We start from the raw sequence: 26090 nt of genomic DNA, 5'->3' as shown, positions 1-26090 counted from the left end.
CATTTATGTAGATGACAGAAAGCTACAAATCAGAGGGATACTGAAAAACGATGACTGAACAATGATTCCACTCAACAAATCAAATCTCAACTAAAATTCATATTTAGCAACAAATTACAAAATGTTAGACTACAGAGTCATCCTTCGTGGGCCAGCTCAATAAAACTAATTAAATGCTATGAAGTGTATATTGAACCATAAAAATTACTCTTGACTCCCCAACCAACTTTTAATCTTCTTCATCAAGATTATTACAACATAGTATCGTTGCTCATTCATTAAAAAATCAAAACTTGGGATAGGATAGAGGATAGGTGGATTTTCCCATTGCATATCATGTTCATTGGTATAGGGCGGCAAAGCTCCATTATAATTAGTTATCCTCTCCCAATATTATCGCTGTTACTCCTCATCTTTCGATGAGAGTCACTCTTATTTCTTGCCTTTTATCTGACTGCCTACATCTCTTGATCTCTTTGTCTCTTTCTCTCACACACCCAAATGATCTATCTCGTGCCTTTTCTGTTCGAATGGGTAGATGAATATGGGTACCGTAGTCGATGTTTGTCGTTGGGCTGCAGCCAGTGAGTGCCTAATTGCTGCTTTTTGCCCCATCCCGGACCGCTGTCACTTGCATTTTTCCAGGTGCCTGCCTCCAGTAACGAGGTCGGCTGCGCTTTGTCAGTTCTCTCTCTCACTCTCTCCGTCCATCAGCTACCGAATCTTCGCTCACTCATCAGCGGGCAAAACAACTTCAGCAGCATTCATCCATACATACACATATATAAGATCACAACAATACATAGTGCTACTGTGTTAAATACTGACTGGTCAACGCTTCTTCTCCACCTTTCCGGCTTCAAAAAGAAAACATCTCCTTGAAATTCTTGGCTGAACGACAAACTATTATGGCTCGCGGTGCCACTTTGTCGTATTCATTTGCCCAAAGACGGCTCACACTTCAAGTTCGAAGACACCACAATAATGGCCCATCATTGCAAAAACTGTCCTACCGGGATTAAGACCTGCGTATCTCCGCACGTTGATTTAGTTGAATTCTGTTTACGTTCTGGTTTAATTCATGATTATTACCTATTGCTTCGTTGAGTTGTGGAGAGGAAAACAAGTTATTTTTGCACAAATCAAGCTGGTTATAATATAATAACATTCATAGTATAACATTAAAACAATGCAGTCGAGGCTAACACTGTAAATATGGGTATTAAAAAAAATGGATGAATCATGCTTTATGAGAAATTTAATGTTGAGACTTCAAGTACAGTATTTGTGCTTTGACTCTCTGGCAGGATTTCGAAGATTGTGATCCAAAGGGATGATAAAACTGAATTTACTTCAGCCGTCCTAAGAGCTTCTAATGAATTCTGTAGTCTTATAAAATAGAATAATATTTGAAAGCAGTTTTCACAAATTTCAGCCAAGCTCTATTTTCCTCATTCTTGAATCATATTTCTGTTATGTGACAGTAATAGATTTGATTGTAGTTGTGGTAGATTTACCTATAATACGGAAAATATCAATGATGGGTACTGCACAGCCTCTATCCCTCTATCAATGAAATATATTGGATAATCATGCATATTTCTAAATGGTGAATTGTTGACAACAGCTGTGAAAGCATTCTTGGTAATATTGGTATTATTTTTTTCTGACTTCACAGGGATAGAATGGGTAGCTTACTACTTGAAATAAATTGGGATGACAATAGTTCTTCGTCCATCACATTTAATAATCTCCATTCAAGAATATCTAGAATCTAAAGGTTCTAGAAAACAAAAAATAAATTCCTATTCGCATTGTGGAGAAACTGCAAATTCTCTGTTAGCGCTTTCTGTTCATAATTTGAATATCTTCTACTTTCATATTTTGAAAAATCGAACGTGGATCGATTTCTTCAAGGTGGAAATGCAGAGATATGACAATCTTCCAACAGAGACCTCGAAGTTTTTTCTACTCATAAAACTCAGGTATATACTGTACTAGCCGTCAGGCTCGCTTCGCTCGCCATATCCGTCTAGCAAGGGATCCCCGACTGGATCGTCCAAGAATGAGATCAGCAGGCTCGCTTCGCTCGCCTGCATTTTTCAATTGAGCATTTTTATCATATGTTAGGACAATCCAGTCGGGGGTTCAGACTAAACGTCTGGCTAAACGGATATGGCGAGCGAAGCGAGCCTGACGGCTAGTAATATAATATTCCCAGGAATAGCTCTGATTGAAGTAGCAGTGTCCAATCAATTTTTCCGCGATTAATGCATTTCAACCTTCAACTTGTGCCAACCTAACAAAGTCAACTCAACTTAATGCCAACCTGACAAAATTATTAATTTAGTTACCAGTTAACAACTGTTTCGAAGAGGTACTCTCTCTAGATTACAGTTCTATATTAACATATGGTATGGACATTTCAATCATAATTTTAAGATATTGGAATAAGAAGAATATACATGCTAAAAGACGAACTTTAAACCCTTAAAAACCACCCTTAGAGTTAAAATATCGCCAAAAGATTTCTCAGTGCGCCTCTTAAGGGATCAACTGAACATACCTACCAAATTTGAACGTTTTTGGTCTGGTAGATTTTTAGTTCTGCGAGTGAGTGAGTGAGTCAGTCAGTCAGTCAGTGAGTGAGTGCCATTTCGCTTATATATATATATATATATATATATATATATATATATATATATATATATATATATATATATATATATATATATAGATGTACTGGTTGGTACTGACTTCATGTAAACGCTGTTTTCATTTCAGCTACCTCCATTTACATTCAGCTACCTACATCCCAACACTCGTGGTTCTTCTTTCTCATCCGCTCGCATACCTTTCATCCTTCATCCTCTTTCAGAGATGGGCCCGCATTTTTCGTTTTGGCAGCTACGAAAGGCGTTCCCTCAAGTCTTTATCCTCTCTTTGTGTCTGTTGTCTATGATAACAGCCGAATATCATCTTGAGAATCTAGAGCCCTAATCTCGACTGCTTTTTTCCAAAGACCAGTAGCTGTCTTTGTTTACCTCTCTGACAGGACCTTTGACTGTAGATTAAAAGAGATCCGCCGACACGGTAGCAACTAGCAAGCATTCGAAGAGCTTCACGAATTTTTCGACCAGTTCACATGCTATTCTTTAGTGCTTTTACAACTTGTTAGTTAATCTTTGTTGTTGATCTCTGGAAAATATCGTGCCCTCAACCATTCTTCTACATTCCACATCCAGTGACCATCATTCAAGAATCAATAGAGAATTTGATTCTACAAACCTCATTTAATGTGCCTACTCAATCTTCAATACAGCTACTCGAAATAAAATCCTCTGATTATCACAGGATGGGGTGAAATTGAGAAAAAAGGCCTTCCAAGTTCTACAAGCAAGGAGAGCGTTGGTAGTGAGATAACAGATACTGTTACCTAAATTATTTGTCACTGATAGAACATTTATTAGAAAAAAACAGTTATTGAAAACGAAATAAGTCAGTGTTCAATAATAAATATATTTGTGATTTTCATAAAAATAATGTAGTGAACTATACATTGCAATTTTACATCTATATAAATATTTCTCAAATTCCTCGTATACTAATAATTGATTTTATAATCATAAATTCTAGCAAAAAATCACAGTTGGAACAAATATGTACAGAAATGTAAGGCATTTTCATGAGCTTGAAGTAATAACAGTTCATAGAATCTATAGGCCTAGCTATTAATAATTCATTTCAGGCTTTATTAATTTTTGTTATTGATCTGGATATAAGTAATTTTATAGTATTGGTTTTTTCACATGAAGAAATGAAATTATAGACTTGATTATCATGAATAAATTTTAGATATTATAATTGCATGACCTCATTTAGTAGTTGTATTCATATACACTGACAATAATTGCAGATTTTACCATTGAATGATTGATTGGCAGCTGACATTAATATGGAAGGAATGGTAGTTATCATTCTGGTTTTATAGCTTATAGCAGGATGATGATAATCTATTATCTTGCCAATTTGAATGGATTAAGAGTTTGAATTTGCTACAAGCTGCAACACCATTCGAAACGTGAAGAGTGAGCTTTAAAAGCTCTTATTATAAGATCTTAGATCTTATTATAAGGTCATTCTGAAGTAACTTTTAGTACGAAAAAAGAATTCGTGACTTATTTGTAATGCACTCAAACAAATTTACTGATTCTATAGCATAGTTCACTTCTAAAACTAGTCCATCCCTAAAGTTGAATGAGAATACTATAGAAAGACAATATTTTTCGAAAAAGGCGATAACCCTAGTGCTTCAATAAATAACAGAGAAATGTTTGTTACACGAGTAATGTGTGTTATTTTCTCACTTCCATTAAACAAGATTTATGAAAATATCATTTAACATATTTTCTCGAAGATGAATAATGTACATACTACTACTATGAAGATATTATTTACTATACTGTATAAAATATAATTTGAAATCATATATTACATTTGTCATTCTCTCATCAAGTATAGGTGGATACTATAAATCGTTTGTTTTGTACATATCACAGATTATTCTTTGGATAGGAATGTGGCCAATGGTTCTTCTGAAGAAGAGCTCCTCTATGGTTGAGTTGGACACTGCTCTTAGCGCGGGAAGCAGAAGGAGAAGTTTGCCGAAACGAAATGGTTGTGACTGATGTGCTGTGCTTATGTATTTGTTCAGCATCAATTGGGTGTGATCTTGAAGGGCTGCTACTGTGGAAGCCTCGTGAAGTCGTTTATCTGTTTCAACTCCTTCCAGTTCTGTAATAAATGGAACGTATTAATGAATCAATCGACTCCATTATGTGAAATGTTCATACTGGTATATCTGACATCGATAGCAAGCATACACTCAACAATACGACTTTTCACAGTTCCACATCTGAATTCCACATCTGTTCCCTCAACCCCATGTCACTCATCTTGTGTTATGATTAGATTGGTAGTTGCATTACCACTTGGATACTTTCATTCAAAGAGCAGACACCAAAAATACTAGTAACTATTCATTTTGTTTGTTCAATATTAACATATATTAACATATATATAGATGTATCACTTCACAGTGAACAAGTTATGGTACTATTACTTTCATGTGTGATAATAAAATTGCTCGTATCAAATGTGAAGGCATGATTATTTTTAGATCTTAGCAGCCTATCTTGTTCTTCAAACTGTCTATCAACTAGGCCTAATAGACTACCATACTACGTTTAAAAAAAAAAGCGGAATGTACAATATAATTTAACAACGGCTCATAATATCGAAATTCAAACAAGAAACTCAAAATTTAATACAAATGTATTTTAATTAGTAAGCCTATTTGGTTTGCTGCAAATCGATCAAGATAGTTTGAATGTAATTCAATTTGGAAGAGAACAGGTGAGATGTATAATTATACCACTTTACAGTGAACAAGTTATGGTACTATTACTTTCATGTATGATAATAAAACTGCTCGTATCAAATGTGAAGGCATGATTATTTTTAGATTTTAGCAGCTTATCTTGTCCTTCAAACAGTCTATCAACTAGGCCTAATAGACTACCATACTACGTACAAAAAAGCAAAAATATACAAGGTATTTGATATTATGTATCTTGTTCAAAGTGTCTGGAATATTCTAGTATGTAACCTGTTATTACGTTCGTCTACTGATAGAGTGTAAGTTACATTGTTGTCGGATCGAACTTACCGGTTTTGAATAGAACGATCGCTCTGAGGCAGGCGTACTCGTGCTGGTCAGGAGCCAGACTCCTGAGTTTGGCCAGTGACTCCTGGAAGGAAGCGACCTCCTGCAGGACGCGGGCGCCCTTCGGCGACGCGGGGTCGACGCTGCTCAGCAGTGGGTTCAGCGAGAACGGCGGCAGGAATTGCGCTGCTCCCAGCACAAAGAGCTCGCGCCAGCTCTGCTCCAAGAGGATCAACTGTGAACCAAAAATATTCAACATATCACCAATATGTATAAATTGAAAAAGTACCCACTCTTCAACTTCATGTAATTTTTCACAACATGTTTATCACTTAATAATGACATTAAAAGTAGAAACATGTTGTGAGAAATAGAATCAAGTTGGAAAAAGAACTTAGATTTTTAATTTTCATATAAATACGAGTAGTTCTTACCAAGAAAGTTGATATTGCTACCATTATGTTATGAATATGTTATTGATACGAGATGAATATGTCACAATTATTATGTCATTTGCTCTCATTGAATTTTATAAGTTGTGAATCAAATTATCGGTGAGAATTTTTAACTTCTAATACAAAAGTTTGAGATCAATCTCAATTATTACTCTCATCTTAGTTTAGAAAACACAGAATAACATAATATATATTCAATGATCATTGAACGCTTTCCAAAGCGACATTGCAATATTATTAAAAACTAATCCAATAGTTAGGATTCTAGGATTCAAAGGGATGTAATGTTTTTATAGAACTTTGGATAGATTTCACTAGTGATCCGTGACTTGAAAGGAGACATAAAGCTTTGGAGTCATTTCCAATACCTACTCCATTATTACCATGATGTCTAGAATCTTGATGCTTAACTTTACTTGGTTAACCTAGAGGCTAGCTTTACTTGTAAAGTTTGGAAGTTTGGAGTATCTTCTACACTGCCTTTTGTGCATCTTGTATTGATCCGCAAATAATTTACAGACTACATAAACTTCAATTATATTCACCCTGATTAATATCAAGTTATTCCTGTAATATTAATGAGAGTATTGGGTAATATTTTTTTAAAGTGCGCTTTGCGAAATAAAGTGATATTTTATCTGATTTGAATATCTTTCAAACCCTTCATAATAAAATGGTATGAGATGGTATAACATTTGATAACCCAAATTCATTGAGGCTGCTCGAATATCACTCAACTTTAATTTAGCAACTTCCAAAAGTAGTTTGGAGAATAACAGTTAATTTGGTTCAAAAACGTTCAGGACGTTGCAAAGTGTGCATCATGTGCTAATAAATTTCACCCAGGGTGCTGTCGAATACGCACGGTTGCGAAACTAAACGCCATGCTCGCGAGCGGAACATCATGGAGATGTGATCAGTGCTCTGGGACGACAACATCGAACACCACAGACACTGGGACAACACCATCCAACACCACTGAAGCCGATAGTGACACCGATGATACGTCCGTTAAGGGCATGTTGAAGAATATACAAAGTCAGATGGAGGTTAATAAAAATGAATCGTCGGCGAACTTTGCATCTCTTCATGAGGCGTTGGCGTCAATGAAAACTTCGTTTGACAGTCTTGAGAAGAAATTGTCACTAGTTGAGAGCGAGAATGTAAGTTTGAAGTCCCAGTGCAGCAAATTGAGGGAGGATAATAGCAAGCTGATTTAAGGTTTTCAATTCATGAATTGAATTGAATTGAATTGGATATAAGTGATCTGAAGTGGGTGGCTATGGAAGCTGAACAATATTCAAAACTACGAAACATTGAGATCCAAGGAATTCCTGTCACGAAGGATGAGGACATATATGTTCTTCTGCGTGCGGTCGCTCAAGCTCTGAAGCTTAGTTATAAACCGGAAGATATATCGATAGCGCATCGACTGCCGCCCTCAAGAAACGGTTTTCCGCCGTCTATAATAGCTCAGTTTGTACGGCGTTCAATAAGGGCGGAATGGCTGAAGGCGGCTAGGACCATCAGGATAAAAGCGGTGGACGTATCGGCATCTTTAGGGACAACTCCTGTCTACGTGAATGAACACTTGACCAAGCACAACAAAGATCTTCTGAGGCAGGCAAAAAACAGCATCAAAGCAGGGAACCTAACACACGCATGGGTGAGGGATGGCAAGGTGTACGTGAGGGAGACGGCTGACTCGAGAGCGCGACGTTTATACTGGACGCTGGACGAACAGGATAGGCCGACAACCACCGCCTCCAACGCCAGTGCTAAGAGAAAGTGCCCAGGTTTTTTACCACAACTATAAAAGGTAGTGCAGTTGCTTGTCTTATTTTATCTTTTTTTTTCTCTTCATTTTATTTATTTTTTTCAATTTTTTATGTTTATTTACAATATTTTTTTTTTATGTAATTGGAATTCTTTTATATAAGCCAGTGAGCTATCTCTCTCATTCATAAATGAGACTAATAAAATGTATTTGCTTTTAATATTTCTATGCTCAAATGCAGCTCTTATGAACAATTTCACTATCTTGAGCGTGAGCGAATCCTGAGAGACTCATTTGAGGACTTAAGACGCAGTTTTAGTCTAAATTTTTAAAACAAAATAATATTGATTTACATTTCAACTTATATTATTTTTATAGTTTTGTGATGAGAATTATGGTAACAGGATAGGCTATGTATGAAATCATCAATAATATTATTTTATTAATGTGTTGCTATATTCACTAATTTCGTTATCGTTATCACTCTCGTCAACTGATTATAAAATAAATGCACAAGTTACATTATCATTTAAACATATTTGCTTGATGTATTTCAGTAGTAAATGTCTTGATTTCATCTGTCTTGATCAGTAGGGCTTGAATCGAAATGCATCAATGGTGATTATGGATCAATATTTCTAGAGTTGTTTGTGCAACATTACGATACTGAGTCGATATCCTACATACTGTTTTATGCAAATCAGAACTAGTGTTGAATAGAATCAATATCATTGAAAATTAATAATATAACAGTTTCTGAACTATTAGCGCACGAGAAAAACGCTTTTAATATGCTTTTATTCTTAATTGAATAGCCAACTCATTGGAACTAATACTTATGTTTTCAATCTGTTAGATTAGAGGATTAAACTACGGTACTTAGTTGACTCTCCTACAAGGAAATAAGAAGGTGCTTGATCCAATATCATCATTCTGGCCTTGCTTTTGTCAATAGTACAGCATAGATTATTTTAGGGAAGAGTTTGGTAAACAATATTGATGGAACTAATTGTAAGGTTTTCTCTCTCTTCTCTCATTCACTCACTCACTCACTCACTTTGTCTCTCACTCACTCTCGCTCTCTCTCTCTCGCTCACTATCACTCTCGCATTCTTTCTCCCGTTCAAGATATTCTGCTTGATAATTAGTTATGTCGTAAAGAAAATAAGAATAGCTTTAGGCTGACCTCTCGAAAATGATTTTCGCTAAAAGATAAGATTGTGATCCACTGTAGTAGTCGTAGTTTGATTTTCATTTCTTATCAATTTCAGTATTAATGCTAACTACTTGCTTTCGAGCCTACTACTATTATTGACTTTTATCACCCCTATCAAAATTCAATACACTCAGTCTATGCATGAACTTCATCATCTCATATAATTATATTCTATTACATCGGTGCCGGTGGGCTTGGCGTGTCTAATGTTCTGTTTGAGGACGATATGAGCGAAGTTCTTTCTAATTTCAGAAGAACAAAGGAATCTTCTTCTGTTTTTGCTAATAGAATCTTTGTATGCTCATGTATTTCTTACGTCATCTATCGTGTTTATGTGTTGTGTATGAATGTTGTACGAATGATTTGTGTGTGTGTCATCTTAATGATTGATGTTTTATCATCTATTAGTATGGAGCATAACCTTCGTTATTATACTATACAAAATGACTTCATCATTAGTAATGGTTGAAATTTGTGAATTTGTGGGGGACACCACTAATGTTAACACGTGCTTTCTAACAAACGGTGAAAACATCACAATTTTTCACCAAAATATCCGTAGTTTGAATAAAAATTTTGATTCATTTTTAATGTACCTTAGTTGCTGGAAAGTAAAGCCGGATGTAATTATCTTGACTGAAACCTGGTTTCAACCGATCGATGATACCAGCCCCTACAACATCGAAGGTTATGATAATTACTCTACCGGTAATGATGTAAGTAGGGCATCAGGTATTATCATTTTTGTCTCATCTAGCCGAGGTATTGTGTGTTCGCGGGAGGAATCAAAAATTGATGGTGCTGATTCAGTTTTACTGCACTTTAAAATTCTTAACTACAATTTCAGCATTTTGAGCTTGTACAGATGGCAGTTTGTTGGAATGGATGTTTTTCTGAATAGTTTTGGCCAATTTTTGGAGAGTGTAGGATGTAAGGGTGACTCAATGGTTCTGGGTGACATTAATATTAATATTAATGATATAAATAATCCTGGAGCTTTTGACTACTTGGAAATTTTGCATTCTAACGGTTATCAATCGCTCATAGATATTGATACCCGTGTAACAGATATGAGTTCAACTTGTATTGATCACATTTTCTTCAAGTCGAAATATAATAGGATAAAAGTTCGGAGTGCAGTGATTGAATCGCTCATTACTGACCACAGAGCGGTTTCAGCTTCATTGTCAATACCTGAATATAGAGACAGTGATGCTACTCCAGTAGTTCAAAATATAACAGATTTTAAGAAGTTAGCTGACTTATTGATGGAACACGACTGGACTAATTTATATGATTGTAACCTTGTTGATGGAAAGTTGTCCATATTCATGGATGTACTCCTCAACTATATAAATCAGTGCACTTACCAGCGCAAAAGTTCTTTTAAAAATAATAAGCACTTGAAACCATGGATGACAGATAGCATTTGCATTGCAATTAGAAATCGTGATAAACTTTACAAAAAACACAAGAAATATCCCCAAAATAATAATTATAAACATGATTTTTTAACTGCAAAGAGTAATATAAATAAATTGATAAAAGAACAAAAATATAAATACTTTTCAAAATTGAAGACTTTTCCTGTAAAGAAGCAGTGGGAGATCATCAATGATCATTGTGGTCAAGCTATTTCTAAAAAAAAGCCTATCCATCTGCATTGCGGAAATAGTGTTTTGATTGATGAAAAACTCATCGCAAATAAATTCAATGAATATTTCATAAACATACCACAAGAAATAGTTTCTTCTATACATGATCCAGATGAATTGATGAATGATAATTATAATAGAAAATTCAAAACTATTAATTTCTGTAACTCTTTCTTTCTAAAACCCATAACTTTTTTTGAATTATTAACTGAAATAAATATATTGAAGAAAGGAAAGTCTCCGGGACCGGATAATATATCATCTAATTTAATAAAATCATTATCTTATGCAATAGTACCTATTTTGTGTCACATCTTTAATGCGAGCTTTTCAGAAGGTAAATTCCCAACTAGACTCAAAACTGCAAAAGTGATCCCGATATTCAAAAGTGGATCTAATACAGAAATCTCAAATTACAGACCCATCTCATTACTCTCAGTTTTTTCAAAAATTTTTGAAAAACTTTTTAAAAAAAGAATAATATCCTTTTTCAGTAGAGTAAAGTTCTTTCATAGGGATCAATTTGGTTTCCAGGAGGGCTTAAGTACAGAGCAGGCGCTTAACAAGTTTATGGCAGATATCTATCACGGGATCAATACACCTCATAAGTACAGAACGTCAGGTCTATTCTTAGACATAAGAAAAGCATTTGACACTGTAGAGCACAATATCCTTTTGGAAAAGCTTCGTGCTACTGGAATCCGTGGGGTGGCTAACATATGGCTAAGATCATATTTGTCAGATCGCAAGCAATATGTTTCAATTTCTAACAGTGATAGTGATTTGGCAATGGTTAAATATGGTGTCCCACAAGGATCAGTTTTGGGTCCCATACTATTTTTAGTGTACATCAATGATTTATTTTCTCATACTTTTAATGGATCCATTACATCCTTTGCTGATGACACAGCCCTAGCATACTCAGCCAAAGACGAAAGAGAATTGCATAGAATGATTCAGCATGATCTATTTGATCTGCGATGTTGGTTTGATTGCAACAAATTAGCAATTAATGCAGCTAAAACCTCCTACATAAACTTCTCTTTGTCAGCAACTTTCTATTTCCCAGATCCTATTTAATACCATCAATTTGGATGTGATTCGGTGGGTTGTGACTGTGAAGTTATAAAACAATCAGAATCCGTCAAATATTTAGGATTGATTTTGGACCAGAGTTTAACTTGGGACTTTCACATAAGAAAAATAAAAAGGTACCTTCTATATTTAGTAAAGACATTTTATCGATTGAGAGAGTTCTTCCCTGTATCTATTCTTCGTATGATGTATTTTGCTTTTTTCAATTGTAGGTTGGAGTATGGCATTTCTTGCTATGCTTCCACATTCATGTCACATTTTAAAAATCTTATAGTTCTACAAAAATCTGTCATTAGGGTCATCTATGGTGCTAGTAGATGGGCTCATACTTTCCCTATGTTTAAATCATTGGGGATTCTCCCTTTTAGATATATGTATGTGTTGAAAGTTCTATCCCTGTTTTATAAAATGAGTGGGGATAGATATTTGATGGAAAATATTGGACAAGACAGTTTGGTTACACGGCAAACTACACGAATGCTGGTGAGACTTCCCAAACCCAACTGTACCACCTTCCAAAGATGTTTCATTTTTCTGGGACCAAAATTTCACAATATCCTTCCTGAGGAAATAAGGAAACTGAAAATTTGCAAACAATTCATCCGTAAAACGAAGTGTTGGCTATGGCTTCATTCACCTTTGGAAATTGAAAATTTCTTCAGAGTGGTAAGCTAAGTAAATAAATTGTCATAAAACCTAAACATTTTTCTTCTTCTTCTCTCTTCTGTCTTAAATTCTTTTTTCTGCCTTAAAATACCTATTGGTCGATTTATAGGTGGTGGCTTCCTCCCCACTGTTCACATGAAGTTTATATCACTATGAGATATAAGTAACGAGGGGAATGCTCCGATGTGTCAATTGTCGAATATTGATGACTGTGTGAATGCGTGTGTGTATGTGTCATATCATTTTCATATGTCCCATTATTCAAACTCCTATTCACGGACAAGGGCTTTGCGGAAGCTCTTTTGTGAATAGTATTTTTGTTTGCATCAGTTCTCACATAAAATGTTAAGGTTCATTTCCACCATCAGTTACATTATTCCAAAATGTTGATATGAATTGTGTACTTATAAGTTTAAAGTTAATTTCTACTGTATTAATGATACATTATTATATAGTGCCAAATTAACCTTTCAGAAGTGCTTAGTATCTTTAAATTGTTAGTTATAGGTATCTGATGAGATTTTTATTTTTTTTTATTTTGTTGTATTGCTGATGTAGACAATAAAACTTGAAACTTGAAACTTGAATTTATATGGTTCAAAAAAGGGTCAATAAAAATAAAAATTAGCTGAAACTATAAAAATTCGGTTGTACATGTCAATAAATTTCATCGCTATCACAAATAATGAATTTACTGTTGCTAAACTGACCTGATCATCGAGAGGTAGAGATGTGAACGCGGGCACATGCTTGGCCCACTTGACGTTCATGAAGAGCAGACGAGCGGCCGATTCACAGATCACCTCCTCGCTGTCTATCGTCAACGGCAAAGTCGAAGCGCCCATGAAAAATGGAACCTGAAAACAGTGGGAGGGTGATGTTGATTCAAATTCCATTGGCATACTGTGATCCAGAACGGTTTCAACTATTATAATATAGACTAATATTTTACTCCAATCATGTAATGTCTAACCCTGGGTTTTCTCACCAATATGGGCTACTCCTTGTACCCTTGTAAATGTACCATTTAGAAGGATAGTATATAGCTGTATACTATACACCAGCAAACAGATAGTATACAGCTATATACTATCCTTGACACCTTTATACTAGTGGCAGAGAATCCAGGTTAAAGCTATGTAGTCCAGAAACCAGAATGCAAGCTTAAGAAGCACTAAATTTATGTATCTCATACCATAAATTTGGAAGAACTTATCCATACATTATTAGAAAGGATTGAATATTCTTGTTAACATAATTTTTTTTTATGTGTAATATAGTCGAACCCTCAATGTAATGAGTCCAAGAAAGTACAATACTGTACAATAGTACAATATATACTGTACAATAGTACAATATAGTACGAGAAAGTACAATACTTTCTCGTACAATACTGTACGAGAAAGATCACCAGCAAACAGAACGTTTAGTAACCTATTGTTATCATTCAATGAGAATTTTTGACCATTTCCACTTGCAGCTCCAGATATGTTATATTACTCTAATATTTTATTCTCCTATTTATTATAATAGATTGAAGAAAATTGTTTTGGAATGCTCACCTTGGTGGCATGAGGCGGCACAGGCACAAACGGTGGGGGCGGCAGATGGGGTGGCGGAGGTGGTCTAGGCAGAGGCTCCGTTGAAACCTTGGGCATGGCCAGATCGAGAATCGGGGTGGGTGAGCCCCCTTCACCCTCTTTCAAATAGAGCGCCATTTGTCGGCGAAGCGTCGAGTTGCGAGGACCTCGCTCGTGTTGCACCGCTGCATCATTCACATATAGAACAGAAATTAATCCACAAAGATATTGAAAAGGAGAGAAATTAGGAACTGTAATTACCTGAAGCTTGCTAATTGACGGGTAGAGATGACATGCTCTAGAATTATATTAAAGGAAGCGAAATGACATGACATAGACAATATGGAGGTTGACGTATCAACTGGAAGCAATAGAGAATCAATAAACAGGAGAGAACTGAAAAAAAAATGTCAAATTTTTCTTAATTTGGAGATGAAGATATTGATATGAATGGAAGAAGAACTTTAAAGAGCTGAAGCTTGCGATATACAAAATGCATGAATAAAGAACTGGAACTAGAAGATAGTGGAGAGTGGAGATATGATTGATGGAGTAAAATATGTGGAAAAAAATGTGGAGAAATATGTTGATATTCTTCGTGAAAATTGAATAAAAATTTCAAATGTTGATGCCATATAATGAAATGTTTTGGAGATTATTGATACAATCAATTCATGTTGAATTTCCTGAGAATTAAATAAAAAACTTAATTTTTTCTCACCATCTTTATTCATGCCAGCCTCCACACACTTCCTCAGTCGACAAGCTCTGCACTGGTTGCGATGTGTTTTGTCCACCAAGCAGCTTCCTTCGCATTTCGCTTTGCAAACATATTGTCTGTTTCGGCGAATCGACCTCTGCAAAGGAAACAATGCATAAAAAAACATTTCCAACTAATATAATTTCATCATTTTTCACGTTAGGAAAAATTTTTATTTTATTCATCTATTTTTATTCATTGGGTAATGTTTCATCTTAATAATATGATCATAATATCAACATGATTCATCATAGTGCACCTTTGTTCTAAGATTTAGGAAAAATCACTATTGAGAAAAAAAGAATATTGTCTATTTTAAAAATTCATTCAGGAGGAAAAACCAACCTTATAGTCCTAACTCTATCCGCAAAGGATTGTACAATATTTGAAGTTGACACCAGCTCTCTTTTGATACTATGTAATTTGATGTAATATATGTGATGTAAACAGTACAATAAATTCATTGTCTCAAAAAAGAGTAAAAATCCTAGTATTAACCTTTTGAATGGAGTGCAGTTCATAACTTAATATCAATCTCGTGTAGAGAAGCATTCAGATCCAACCGTTCAATTCTATTCTTGAACACTAATGATGGTTCTGGAATGTAAATTACAGTGTTTTTCGCGAATGTAAGATCGGTTATTGTATGCATTATAATATTTCAGGCGTACGTTAGTTTTTATATGTGGACAGAGATATCATCAATCATGATGTTTGAAAGGCGAACACACCTTCCAATATACGAAACTGCTAAGAGGGGCGTGCCAAACAATTACAGATGCTATCGACAGTCAAAACCAGCCATTAACTTCACAAATGTATTCAGAGTCATCACCTTCCAAAATTATTGCAGCCTAGCGCCTCCACTAGACAAGCAACTGCATTAGTCTTTGATAAATAGTGTCCAGTTCGGGAAGTAGATATAAATATTCAAAACTGTGTACAGAATAAGCTATATATATGGTTTAAAAGGGCATCGGTTATCATGAAGCAATTACAACGGCTAAAGTCAATCTAATTCCAAAGCAAAAAAAATAAAAAACTGGACTTCCTAATACGTTGCTTACTACTGGAAGCGATATTCATCACCGTGAATATATTCGCGAATTGAGCTCTGAATTAACTTTGTTGTATCTAAGCAATTCATTAAATACTGGAGTGGAAATGCCCTGGAGAAATGTTCTCTATTTTATTTCGTTGCTGGTTGTCTTACGAGGGAACATGCCATGGAAATAATGAAATATGTCTGAGGTATTCTAATTTGTGTTATGTGCTCTATTCTACAATTTTGAGTGGAGCTTTTATTCAAATTGAAAGTTTTTCTTATTTGAATTACAATTCATTGGCTGAAAGGCAACCTCCCAATCCAATAATAACATTCTAAAAGTAGAATAAAGTAATGTTAATAATAATTCTGTGGGAGTTCTATTAGAAGAATGAAGTTTTATCCATGGCTATATTATGTGAACATGTTGAACGGACGCCTGTTATTTTAGTTCTGTAGAGATTAGAGATTTCATTGTTTGCTTGCTTGATATAAATTCATGAGATAATTTGCGCTAGGAAAATACTTTGTGAATAAGAATTGAAATAGAAAACTGAAAATGTGACGTATTTCTTCCTATGTTGTAGTAGAAAAGTTGAAATAAGATTATAATAAGGAACACTTTGAGGAAATTCACATTTTCAATCTTATGTTACAAAACAACAAAAAATAACTTTCTATTGCTAACATAATATTTTTAGCATAAATTCGTGCACTCACCTTGAAGAATCCTGCACACCTGCAAAAAATAAAAAAATCCATTAAAAATGTAAGAAATCGATGATATACCGAGGTATTATTGATGCTATGAATTTTGGTCTATTATGAATTGATCTCACATTAATAATTGCCTTGCGTAATCATTGATAGAAATCAATTAACTGAATATTGAATTTTTGTGACTATAATCCAATTCGTCATCATAAGAGGATGATGAGAAGACATTATTATTTATTCAAGAGTTAATCGGTTCAGTCATTCATATATTTATCACAATAAAAAATCATTTGAAAAACTATTATCGATTATGTTTAGAGACAAACCATGAGAGGATGATCAGTTTTATCAAGTATTTTTTTAAAACCTAATGCTTACCCATCGCATGCGAAGATTCCATAATGTTTTCCAGAAGAATGATCTTGACAAACTTTACATGGAATATCGTAGAGGATTCGACCTGAAAAATATCAATAATTGTTCACATTGCTATAGGCAAAAAAATTAGTATATTGTATTTTTTATTTTATATTAAAATTAGTAAATTAGTATATACAGTATATTGGTAGTAATTAATACAGTAATTTCGACAGTATTGGTAATACATGATTGATTCCATCAATCAATAAATGAATTAAAATGTATTTGATGATTTACACTTTATTCAAATGTAGGTGAAGAGTATGTTCTCGTCACCAAAGAGATTAATCCCTGATCCCCCTTCATGTGCACCCAGCTCTCACTGATGCCTAGTTTCCAATATTAATGTTTTGGGTAAATTGATGATAGCACACATGCTTGCCGTGGCATGCACTTGTATCCCTGAACGACATGTGTACGTACCACTCTCATTACCTGTGAGTGTTGCAGATTTGCCCCTATTATAATTATTGTTTGAATTAGGGTCTTATTTATCGCACGAACTACTTCCGGCTCTAGTTTTGTGTGACTTCCGGTACGAGGAAGGGTCGACCGTAGGAATGTCATGATACTCCCAATTAGGGTAAACATCATTAGGTGGGGTGGAGCGCCACTCAATACAATCATTAAGGGTTGATAGACCGTTACGACCTCTCGCGGACATCCCATTCTCTCGATCATGGAAAACGTCTACACGAATAATTAGCAACTCATTCAAGCATAATAGTAGTATCATTCATGAATTATAATATATTATCACTTATCTTTCCAATTGTAAATAGTAAACAAGAATGATTCACTTCAACTTATGATTTGTTTGAGCCTTTGGGATATTCCATGAGATAAGACTAAACGTTTGGAAGAGCCTATCGATTAAAAAACTTTAACGAGTTCAATAAGGAATAAACATCAAACAAACGACAATCTCTATTGATTTCTTATTCATTATGAGTATGCTTGGGCTATTTGATAACTATTAACTTAATGGGTTCGGCTTAGTTAGAAAGAACAATGCGTGACTGATTGACCTTCCAATCAAGGAAGATAATATTATGTTCTGTACAAAGAGCTAATTTTTAAATATGATTTGAGATTAACGTTCTATGTTCAGTAATGTTTTTGATTCGAGAATCAAGGACACTATTTTGATCGTTGTGCTCGTGATTTGTTCTTCATATTTGACATTTGTTCTTTAATTAATAGATAGTGACACTTTTAAGGAATATTCAAAGGGCTTTGAGCTTTCAAAGGAATTGAATATTGTGAAACACTTGATCAGAGATGCGATGGCATTTACTCTCTATCGAACATAGAATACAGAGTTCAATTGAAGAATAAGTCAAGACAATATGCAATACATTACAGTATAAACTTTTCTACCTAGTAGTATTATTTTCCAATGAATACAATAGCAGTTACTCGTACATTACACTTTGATTCGCATTGTAGGTTCAAAACTAGATACACTATTCCAATTCAAATGAAAAAGCAATAGTCCTAGATTGAATCGAGCATCAATTCTAATATTGCTCTTACTAAAAACAGTAATGATTGAATTCACGGCTGGTTGGATAGCAAATATCAGCAGAGCGGAACAGTGATGACACTAGTAAAAGGACCACCGCCGGCAAGGGGCTTTAAATAGGGTGGTTGAGGTGAGACAGAAAACATTAGTAGCTACGGGAAAAGAGTGCCACGCTAAAAACAAAGGTCCCGCATGATCAGAGTACATCACGCTGCATAGTACACGCGTGAGAACCTTTCCATCCCCGAAAACCATAATGCTCACATCGTCCTCGCGCCAGATGATCCTTGACAGGATGGTGTTTCCATCACCGGCCGCCAGGTGCGCGTGGGAAACGTGAGGGAGAGAGCATCGCAATCCGCTTGCAGTAAAGTGATTCACCCTTGATCAAATTGGCCCAGCTAATGACCAGTTGTACATCGCTCTTGTCATATTTCATACATCGAAACTTGAGTCCCAGTTCGCATGAACTGTGAGGGTATTTCGAATGGGGGTGGAAAGATACCTGTGAAACTAATTGTGCAGGAAACCGATATCATTCCATCATTCTAGTAATGTGAATAGCTTCCGTCCGTGTCTACATGACAATAAGTAGCCTAATGCTGAGAAAAAAATTGGGTCTCTGAAATATACCGTACTGTGAAGGAGATGAATAAAGTTCATGGGAGGGTTCTCAATTCAAAATCCAATTGTTTTCCAAACTTTGTAATTGTTTTTCATGTTGGTTCGAAATTGTTTTTTTTATGGATTAAAAGAATACAAATAATATTTTTCCAATACACAAACTATATATTTTTGAACAGTTGTGTATAGGGTTATAACAACTTTAGTTTTAACCAACTTAGAATGGAATCGTTCATTTCTTCTAACAATAATTTTCATTTGATTTGACAATTACGAATAGCCCTGATCTTATCACTCTCTTGTTTCTCATAACTATCTTTTTTCTTTCCATTTGTAATTGATATTTATTTCGGTCTATAATATTTTCCCATATATATTATCTGAATTTAGTTAACAACTTGGTTTGAAGAGAAAACTATTTGAAAACTGATATATCTCATCCCGTTGATATAATTTTTGATTCACATGCGACCTGACATTTCAAACCAATGTCTCTTGATAAACTCTCAATTTCTCTGTCAAGCACTGGGAATGTGAAGAGAAGTGATCCAAGGAAGCTGTAGAAAACGGAAGTACTCCTTCCTTGTTGTGTAAGAAGAAGAATTGTGCGATCGTGGGAGCAGTTGAGAGAGAAATGGAAGCAGGGAAGTGAGACGGGGGCAATGCTTTTAAGATTTCCTGCGGATGAGCAGTGAACAGGTAGCACAGAGTGCAAGTGAGTGAAAAGGAAACGGCAAGTGATTTCTTGATTTTCCTCCCCCTCCTCCCCCAGACACAGCAGGTCTTCCTGGCCTTTGTCTTCCCTTCCTAGGCATGCTGATTGTTTTCAGTCTTGCTCACTCCATTCACAAATCACGTTCTAATCTGATAGCTTTGATAATATCTGGAACCCTCTTATGAAAGCTTTGTTTTTGATGGTGGAGTCTATTCTATTATAGGAGAAAGCCACCGTTTCTGCACTGTATGCAGGAGATAAGTGGCCTGAATTATTCATTGCAATGTCAGAATATTTTTGAATGTTGCTTGGCGATCTTCAAAGAAAGTCTCTAGTAAATATCTAATTAGAAATTTGGAAAATACTATTTTTAATTGAAAATACATTGATCATTATTGAAGATATAGAGGGCTGATTCCACAGAATTTCAAAATCCAAATCCTGGTAGCCCGACACTCCTTGCACATGTTATATTTGAGGAAGACATAATAGAGAAAAAATAGCATGATATATTTTATAATATTTTTTCGTTGATAATACCTACATTGATTCACACAGACATAAATAAGACTTGTGCGTGGACAATGGTTTCAAATAATGAATTATGAGTGTTACAGGAGCGCCATTTAGGGGTGGCAGGGGGGTGTCTAGGCCCCCTCCCCAAGTACCAGATGAATGATGAAAATGCGAGTCTATCTACACGAATCCTCAGAATCTCATACTGATTTAATACTTTTTTAAACAGAAGTAGTATAATTCCTTGTACAGTATCAACAACGTAGCAAAATTGCCTTGAAAGTATGGCTAGAGGGACGGAGTAATAAAGAATATATTTTTCTCTGTGGTATAGTTGAAGCTTAAATATAGAATGGGTACAATTTATTGATGAGGGCACAATAAGTGAGTTATTGCATAAATTTCAACTTGAGAATTAACAAGTTGCAAGATTTCAAAGTTAAAGCAAAAGATAGGGCTCAATCAGACAATCAAAAATGTATGTACAGAGTTGATGAGAATTATGGGAACAGCTTAATGATTCTTTAGCTTTCTAACTGAAAGTTATTTTCAAATTAGAATATGATCCCCAACGAAATTGTTGAAATTGTTATGATGGTAAAAAGAAACATTCATCTGTTTCCATGATTTTTAAGAAATCTGTTTCAGTGTATTCCTACTTTAGAGCCTCTCTGTAGGCCCATAATTCTAATAAATAGTATATGCTTGTATTGATACTCCAACTACATTTGTATAAAACTGGAAAAAATGAAGCATATAATAACATCTTCGAATGTAACATTTATGGTAAAAACCGAGGACCCTCTATCCTTTGGGGATATTCCTTCCCCCCCCCCACATATCTCTTGGTTTTTGCCCCCCCCCCTGGAAGTTTGGTGAAATGGCGCCACTGAGTGTTAGAAAGCAGTTCAAGATCTATTCTTCAACTTCAAGTTCTATTTTCTGTCAATAACTAATGCCAAAGCTTTCAAACTGATAATAGAACAAATACCGTATAGTACAGTTATGTTGAAGAAAATATTACATTTTTGTTTTTGGGTAATCCAAACGTTTGATTTATCATAGCTACCATGAGTTAAAACCACCACGGAGTACCGTGACTTCATTGCGCCACCTCATGCAATACGGTCATTCCATTTGGACATACATTTGGGCCAGCTCAATTTTCACAGTTTCTCTGGAATGGTCGTTCACGTTCGCAGAAGGAATGAAAAATCCTTACTAGAAATAGATGGCTAGTGATCGACTTGCTCTATGATCTTATCCTATTGTCCTCCACTTTTGCAAGATAGGGTGCTTAAAATGCACTCATGCGGCGATTCAAATTCTAATGCATGTGACTGTCCGGTCATAGAACAGGTATTACAATAGAAATATCTTGGTATTGTATTTGATCATAAGTTGTGCTGGGCCCCCTATGTGCAGTATCCCAAGCAAAGGCTTCGAAAAATGATCTATGCTTTTGGACAACTAGGGCGAGTCCTGAGTGCTGGCCATCGCCGGTCTGTGTATTGTGCATATTATGTGCATATGTACAGACGTTGCTCGAAAATGGCATCTTGGCGTGGGGTGGTGCCTCTTTGGGAGTCCTGCGGCCTCTCGCGATCTCTCAGAGAGCCCTTATCAAGAAGCTGCTTGTCAAAAATCACAGGTATTCAACACATCTGCTCTTCCAGGAATTCCTTTAATATGAAACTACTTGTTTATCTTCTTGTTTTTATTAGAAAAAGTAACATTACTTTCACTGAAATCCAACATAATTACCCAACCACAAACAGATTACATACCAACATTCAGATTCACCGGTTAAATAGCTCCATTAAACAAGGAAACTGTTTCCACCTAGCTCATTGGCTTTACCGTAATATTCCAGTTGAGATCTCTGACATTTAGTGGTGTAGCATTGCCGTATACAAGCGTAGAGTGAGCAGGTGGCTGCTCTACATTGGGGCAGAGGCTTCGGAGGTTCTCCTAAATTCGCCTTATAGATGAATATCTCCTTTGAAAATGCCAGCATATTATTTCAAATATTCATCCATATTATTATGTTTTTCATTTTTATCCCCCACACAATATTAAAATAATTAAGTTTTGGCTGCCCAGTGAAACCCTTAAGCGCCGTTGAGCTGAAAATTATTATTATTATTATTAGTTGTATGTTTATACTGCAATCATATAACTTTTTTTGGAAATATACTTTCAATTTCAAACTATGTTAAGCATCATAATTTCCTTAATTCAAACCAGTGTATTTTAACTGTCTGATTTAGTTCGACTCCTCCCTGCACACGGACAAGTCATCCACTCTGGGAGTATATTCTTTATTTACTATTGTTACACTATTATTTTGTGAATATGTCTTTTTGATGAATAAATTTGAATTTGAATTTTCTAAAATGTTGTTTCTACGTCATTTGGTGATGATGGTCTTAAATCACTGGAATCCAAAAGTCTGGTTATATGTGCCCGTCACCGAACTATATTAAAGTTGTGTCATGCTCATCTAATCGCCTTCCTTCCTTTCTTGAAAACTGAGTATACAATAGGCCTGGAAACTCCCTGATTTAAATTGATAATTTGTAAACTCTTGCAAGCATAGATTCATGATAATACTTTTTTGGAATATTTGCACTGGAGATTGGACTCAGATTCAAAACGTATTAACCTACTTTTTGAACTATAGTGTATGAATCGAAATTCGGGGAAGGAACAGTTTTGGGGTGTTCCTCTTGGTCCTTACCCAATCATTCTGATGATTTTTTTTGTATATCATTGAATAAATACTTTAGTGATTGATTTCTTCTATTCAGTTCACTGCACTTTGAGCTAGTAATTCAAAAACGACGAACGGTAATGAAAAATGAAGATTAAAACAAGAACGATAAGAGGCTGATGGGAAGGAGATGCCAAACTACCAGATCAACTACTGTTCCTGTGTGTGACATTACTCTACTCAACTGCTCAATACTTTTGAAAAGATGTTCTGAATATGGAAGGAATATTTTTGTTTGTTCCAATTTTAGACTTTTTTCCTGCATGAATGTTTAGTTCTGAAAGTGGTTCAAGAAATGAGAGGTACCATTTACTCTCAAAAATTCAGTAAAGCCAAAAACACCTAATATAGTACTTTCAATCATTCATAATTACACAACTTACAGGAAAGTACCACAGGTTTATAAGCCCAGAACGGTTCCAATTCTAATTTATACAACAGTTCAAATGTAGCTAGGTTATGTGTCACTTAACATTCTTCAATTACACACTCAATTTACAATTCAAAGCACACAAAAATCATCTTTAAAGAAAAAACTATAAAATTTTGAGACAGAAAAGACATAAACTGTCAAAAACTATCAGAAAATTATCAATTTTATGATAAATAATATATCGATAAAGTGTCTTAGAACCGATTAAGTTACTTTTTGAGAGCCTATGACTACTATAAGTTTAATAACATGATAATGGCTAGTTGTTATGTAAATTCCTGTTAAAAAACTTTCACTGATGTACATAGTTATATTTTAATTTATTCGTTTTGTATGCCAGTAACTTGTATTATTAGCTTATTTACCTTTCTGCTGGGACTAAGCAATTCTTTGAAAATGACTGTCGGCTTCCTGTAAACACCAAGTGTTGTATGTTGAAGTGAAGAGAAAACTTTGTTGTTGAGAGGTCCGAAATTCGTTAAATGGAGGTAAATACCTGCTACTTTTTTCATCAATCATCGGGTAAATACCTAAATAATGTGAGGGAATTAGAATTCCATCCTATATGACTAAAAATATTTTATGAGTATCATATTCAGCAGAAGAGTTCAACACCTATTATGATGTCTCTCATCAATTTCCTTTGTCAATAGGCCCATATATCAATTTTATGATAAATTGAAACTATACGAATTCCAACTGTGTTTTAGGAGGTGACCGACCGCAGCGAAGACGCGAATTGCACCTAGCTATAAATATATCGATAAAGCGTCTTGGAACCGAACCATTGACATCTCAACTGATTCATCAAGATTCAACTCCATCTAAAATTATCTATTTTGAAAATTACTATGCAATTGGAATTTCATTAAAGGAACGTTTCATCAATCGAATGTTGCTATAATTCGCAGGTCTTTTATAATCGAAACTTGCATCAATAATAATTATGAATCAACAATAAAAAATGAAAAAATAAATACACCGGGCCTATGACTGGGGCCTATAACCGGGGGTTATGGGGGCCTATGACATTCAGGGGGCGCCCTGCCAAGAGAATATGCATTATAATAACTTGAAATAATGCTTCTCAAATCAGAAACTTCAACCAGACTGATCTACAACCAGAGCAGATTTCTTAATCTCGTCATACCGATTCAGCAGCGAAAACAATGAATTCTATACAGTTTCGAACATTTAATATTCTGGATTCTCTTAAACGTTCATTATTACTGGAGAATGAGTTCAACTTTAAAACAAAGCGATAATAGTAGTTTTTCCTCAATGTAACCTGAAGCAGATTAAATGCCGTTTCTGTAAGTCGATATACACATTTGAAGCGAACAGTTTGCAGCAATACACATTCGTAACGAACATTTAAAAACTCAGGAAAGAGGTTCAACAACTATCCAAATTAAAACGAACACAGACTTTTCCTAAATTCATCATTTCCATTACGTACCAACTCCACGGATGCCATTTTTTGCTGATTAATAAGAAACGGTTCTCTCAGTAAAGAGGCTTCAAATCGATTAGCGGTAGATTAAAAACTCCAATATTCCTTGCTAAAAATGAGTACTATTTGGAATGAGGAGAGCTTCCCGCTTAGATGGCCTTCTACAATAAATTATTATGTTTTGAGATGAGAATTTAAACATCTTCTCATTTATAACCTATTTTGTTACTTTCAAAATTTAAGCTAGCATTAGCCTACCAAAGATAGATATCTGAATTTTAAAATTAATACTGTGAGTTTATAGAAAAATATTCAAACTTACTTGAAGTTCCTTGTAATTTGGATTGATGATGAAGTAGAGAATGCTCCATTTCAGTTGGTCTAGGAAGCTCCGGAGAAAAAACTGACGGTTGATCACTCACTAGACATTGACTTGGAACTATATGACTCGACAGTCACGAAAACAAACTTATTGCCTTTAGTCAGAAAGTTTTCGGCAGATGAGCCCCAGATCGCGCTTGTCATTGGTCGAGAACTACCCTAAGCGAGGGATCCGCCCCACGCGGCGCCCCACCACAACCCCATCAAAGATATCGCCGCTATCGGGGTTGGAATTGGGAGGGGGAAGCGACCACTAGGTCACAGGCGATAATGTAGTTCGGGACTGGGGCCGATGTCGAAGATTCACTGCTCTAATTCTGCTTCCACTGACAACAACCCAAAGCACTGAGTCACTTTAAATAACCCCTCCTCAAACAAGTCTCAGTAGACCCGCTGATCATTATTATTATTCGGATCAGACTTACCTGATTGATGAGTCGATAATAGTAATGAGCATAGAAAACTATCATTAGAGATAGAGATTGGCCCACTCTCAATGATCACTCGAATTGTTTGATAGAGGGGTTGGAGAGAAAATGAGTAATTTCAGTCGAATTTG

General features: G+C 35.3%; 1 protein-coding gene across 1 annotated transcript; it reads right to left on the bottom strand.

Annotated features, from left to right (window-relative positions):
• Window positions 1-3499: 3499 nt before the first annotated feature.
• LOC111060308 (nuclear receptor subfamily 2 group E member 1-like) lies at window positions 3500-25769 on the bottom strand. The gene is made up of 8 exons (XM_022347966.2): window positions 25473-25769; window positions 17070-17151; window positions 16695-16713; window positions 14891-15026; window positions 14152-14354; window positions 13300-13446; window positions 5729-5960; window positions 3500-4794 (listed from the first exon to the last, which is right to left on the bottom strand). The coding sequence occupies exons 1-8, from the start codon at window positions 25519-25521 to the stop codon at window positions 4529-4531; spliced, it is 1134 nt and encodes a 377-aa protein (XP_022203658.2). The 5' UTR covers window positions 25522-25769; the 3' UTR covers window positions 3500-4528.
• Between the last annotated feature and the right edge of the window lie 321 nt (window positions 25770-26090).

The sequence above is a fragment of the Nilaparvata lugens genome, chromosome 1 (genome assembly GCF_014356525.2).
Source record: "Nilaparvata lugens isolate BPH chromosome 1, ASM1435652v1, whole genome shotgun sequence".
Taxonomy (NCBI): domain Eukaryota; kingdom Metazoa; phylum Arthropoda; class Insecta; order Hemiptera; family Delphacidae; genus Nilaparvata; species Nilaparvata lugens.
Note: the sequence above shows the minus strand (reverse complement) of the source record. Positions and strands in the feature narration are given on the sequence as shown.

Bases quoted from the DNA above. Each gene is read 5' to 3' on its own strand.
- LOC111060308 (XM_022347966.2), bottom strand. From the start codon at position 25,521: ATGGAGCATTCTCTACTTCATCATCAATCCAAATTACAAGGAACTTCA. The intron at 5,961-13,299 runs GTCAGTTTAGCA...TTTGGTTCACAG, and splicing joins CTCTACCTCTCGATGATCAG to TTGATCCTCTTGGAGCAGAG. The intron at 4,795-5,728 runs GTAAGTTCGATC...CATTTATTACAG, and splicing joins GATCGTTCTATTCAAAACCG to AACTGGAAGGAGTTGAAACA.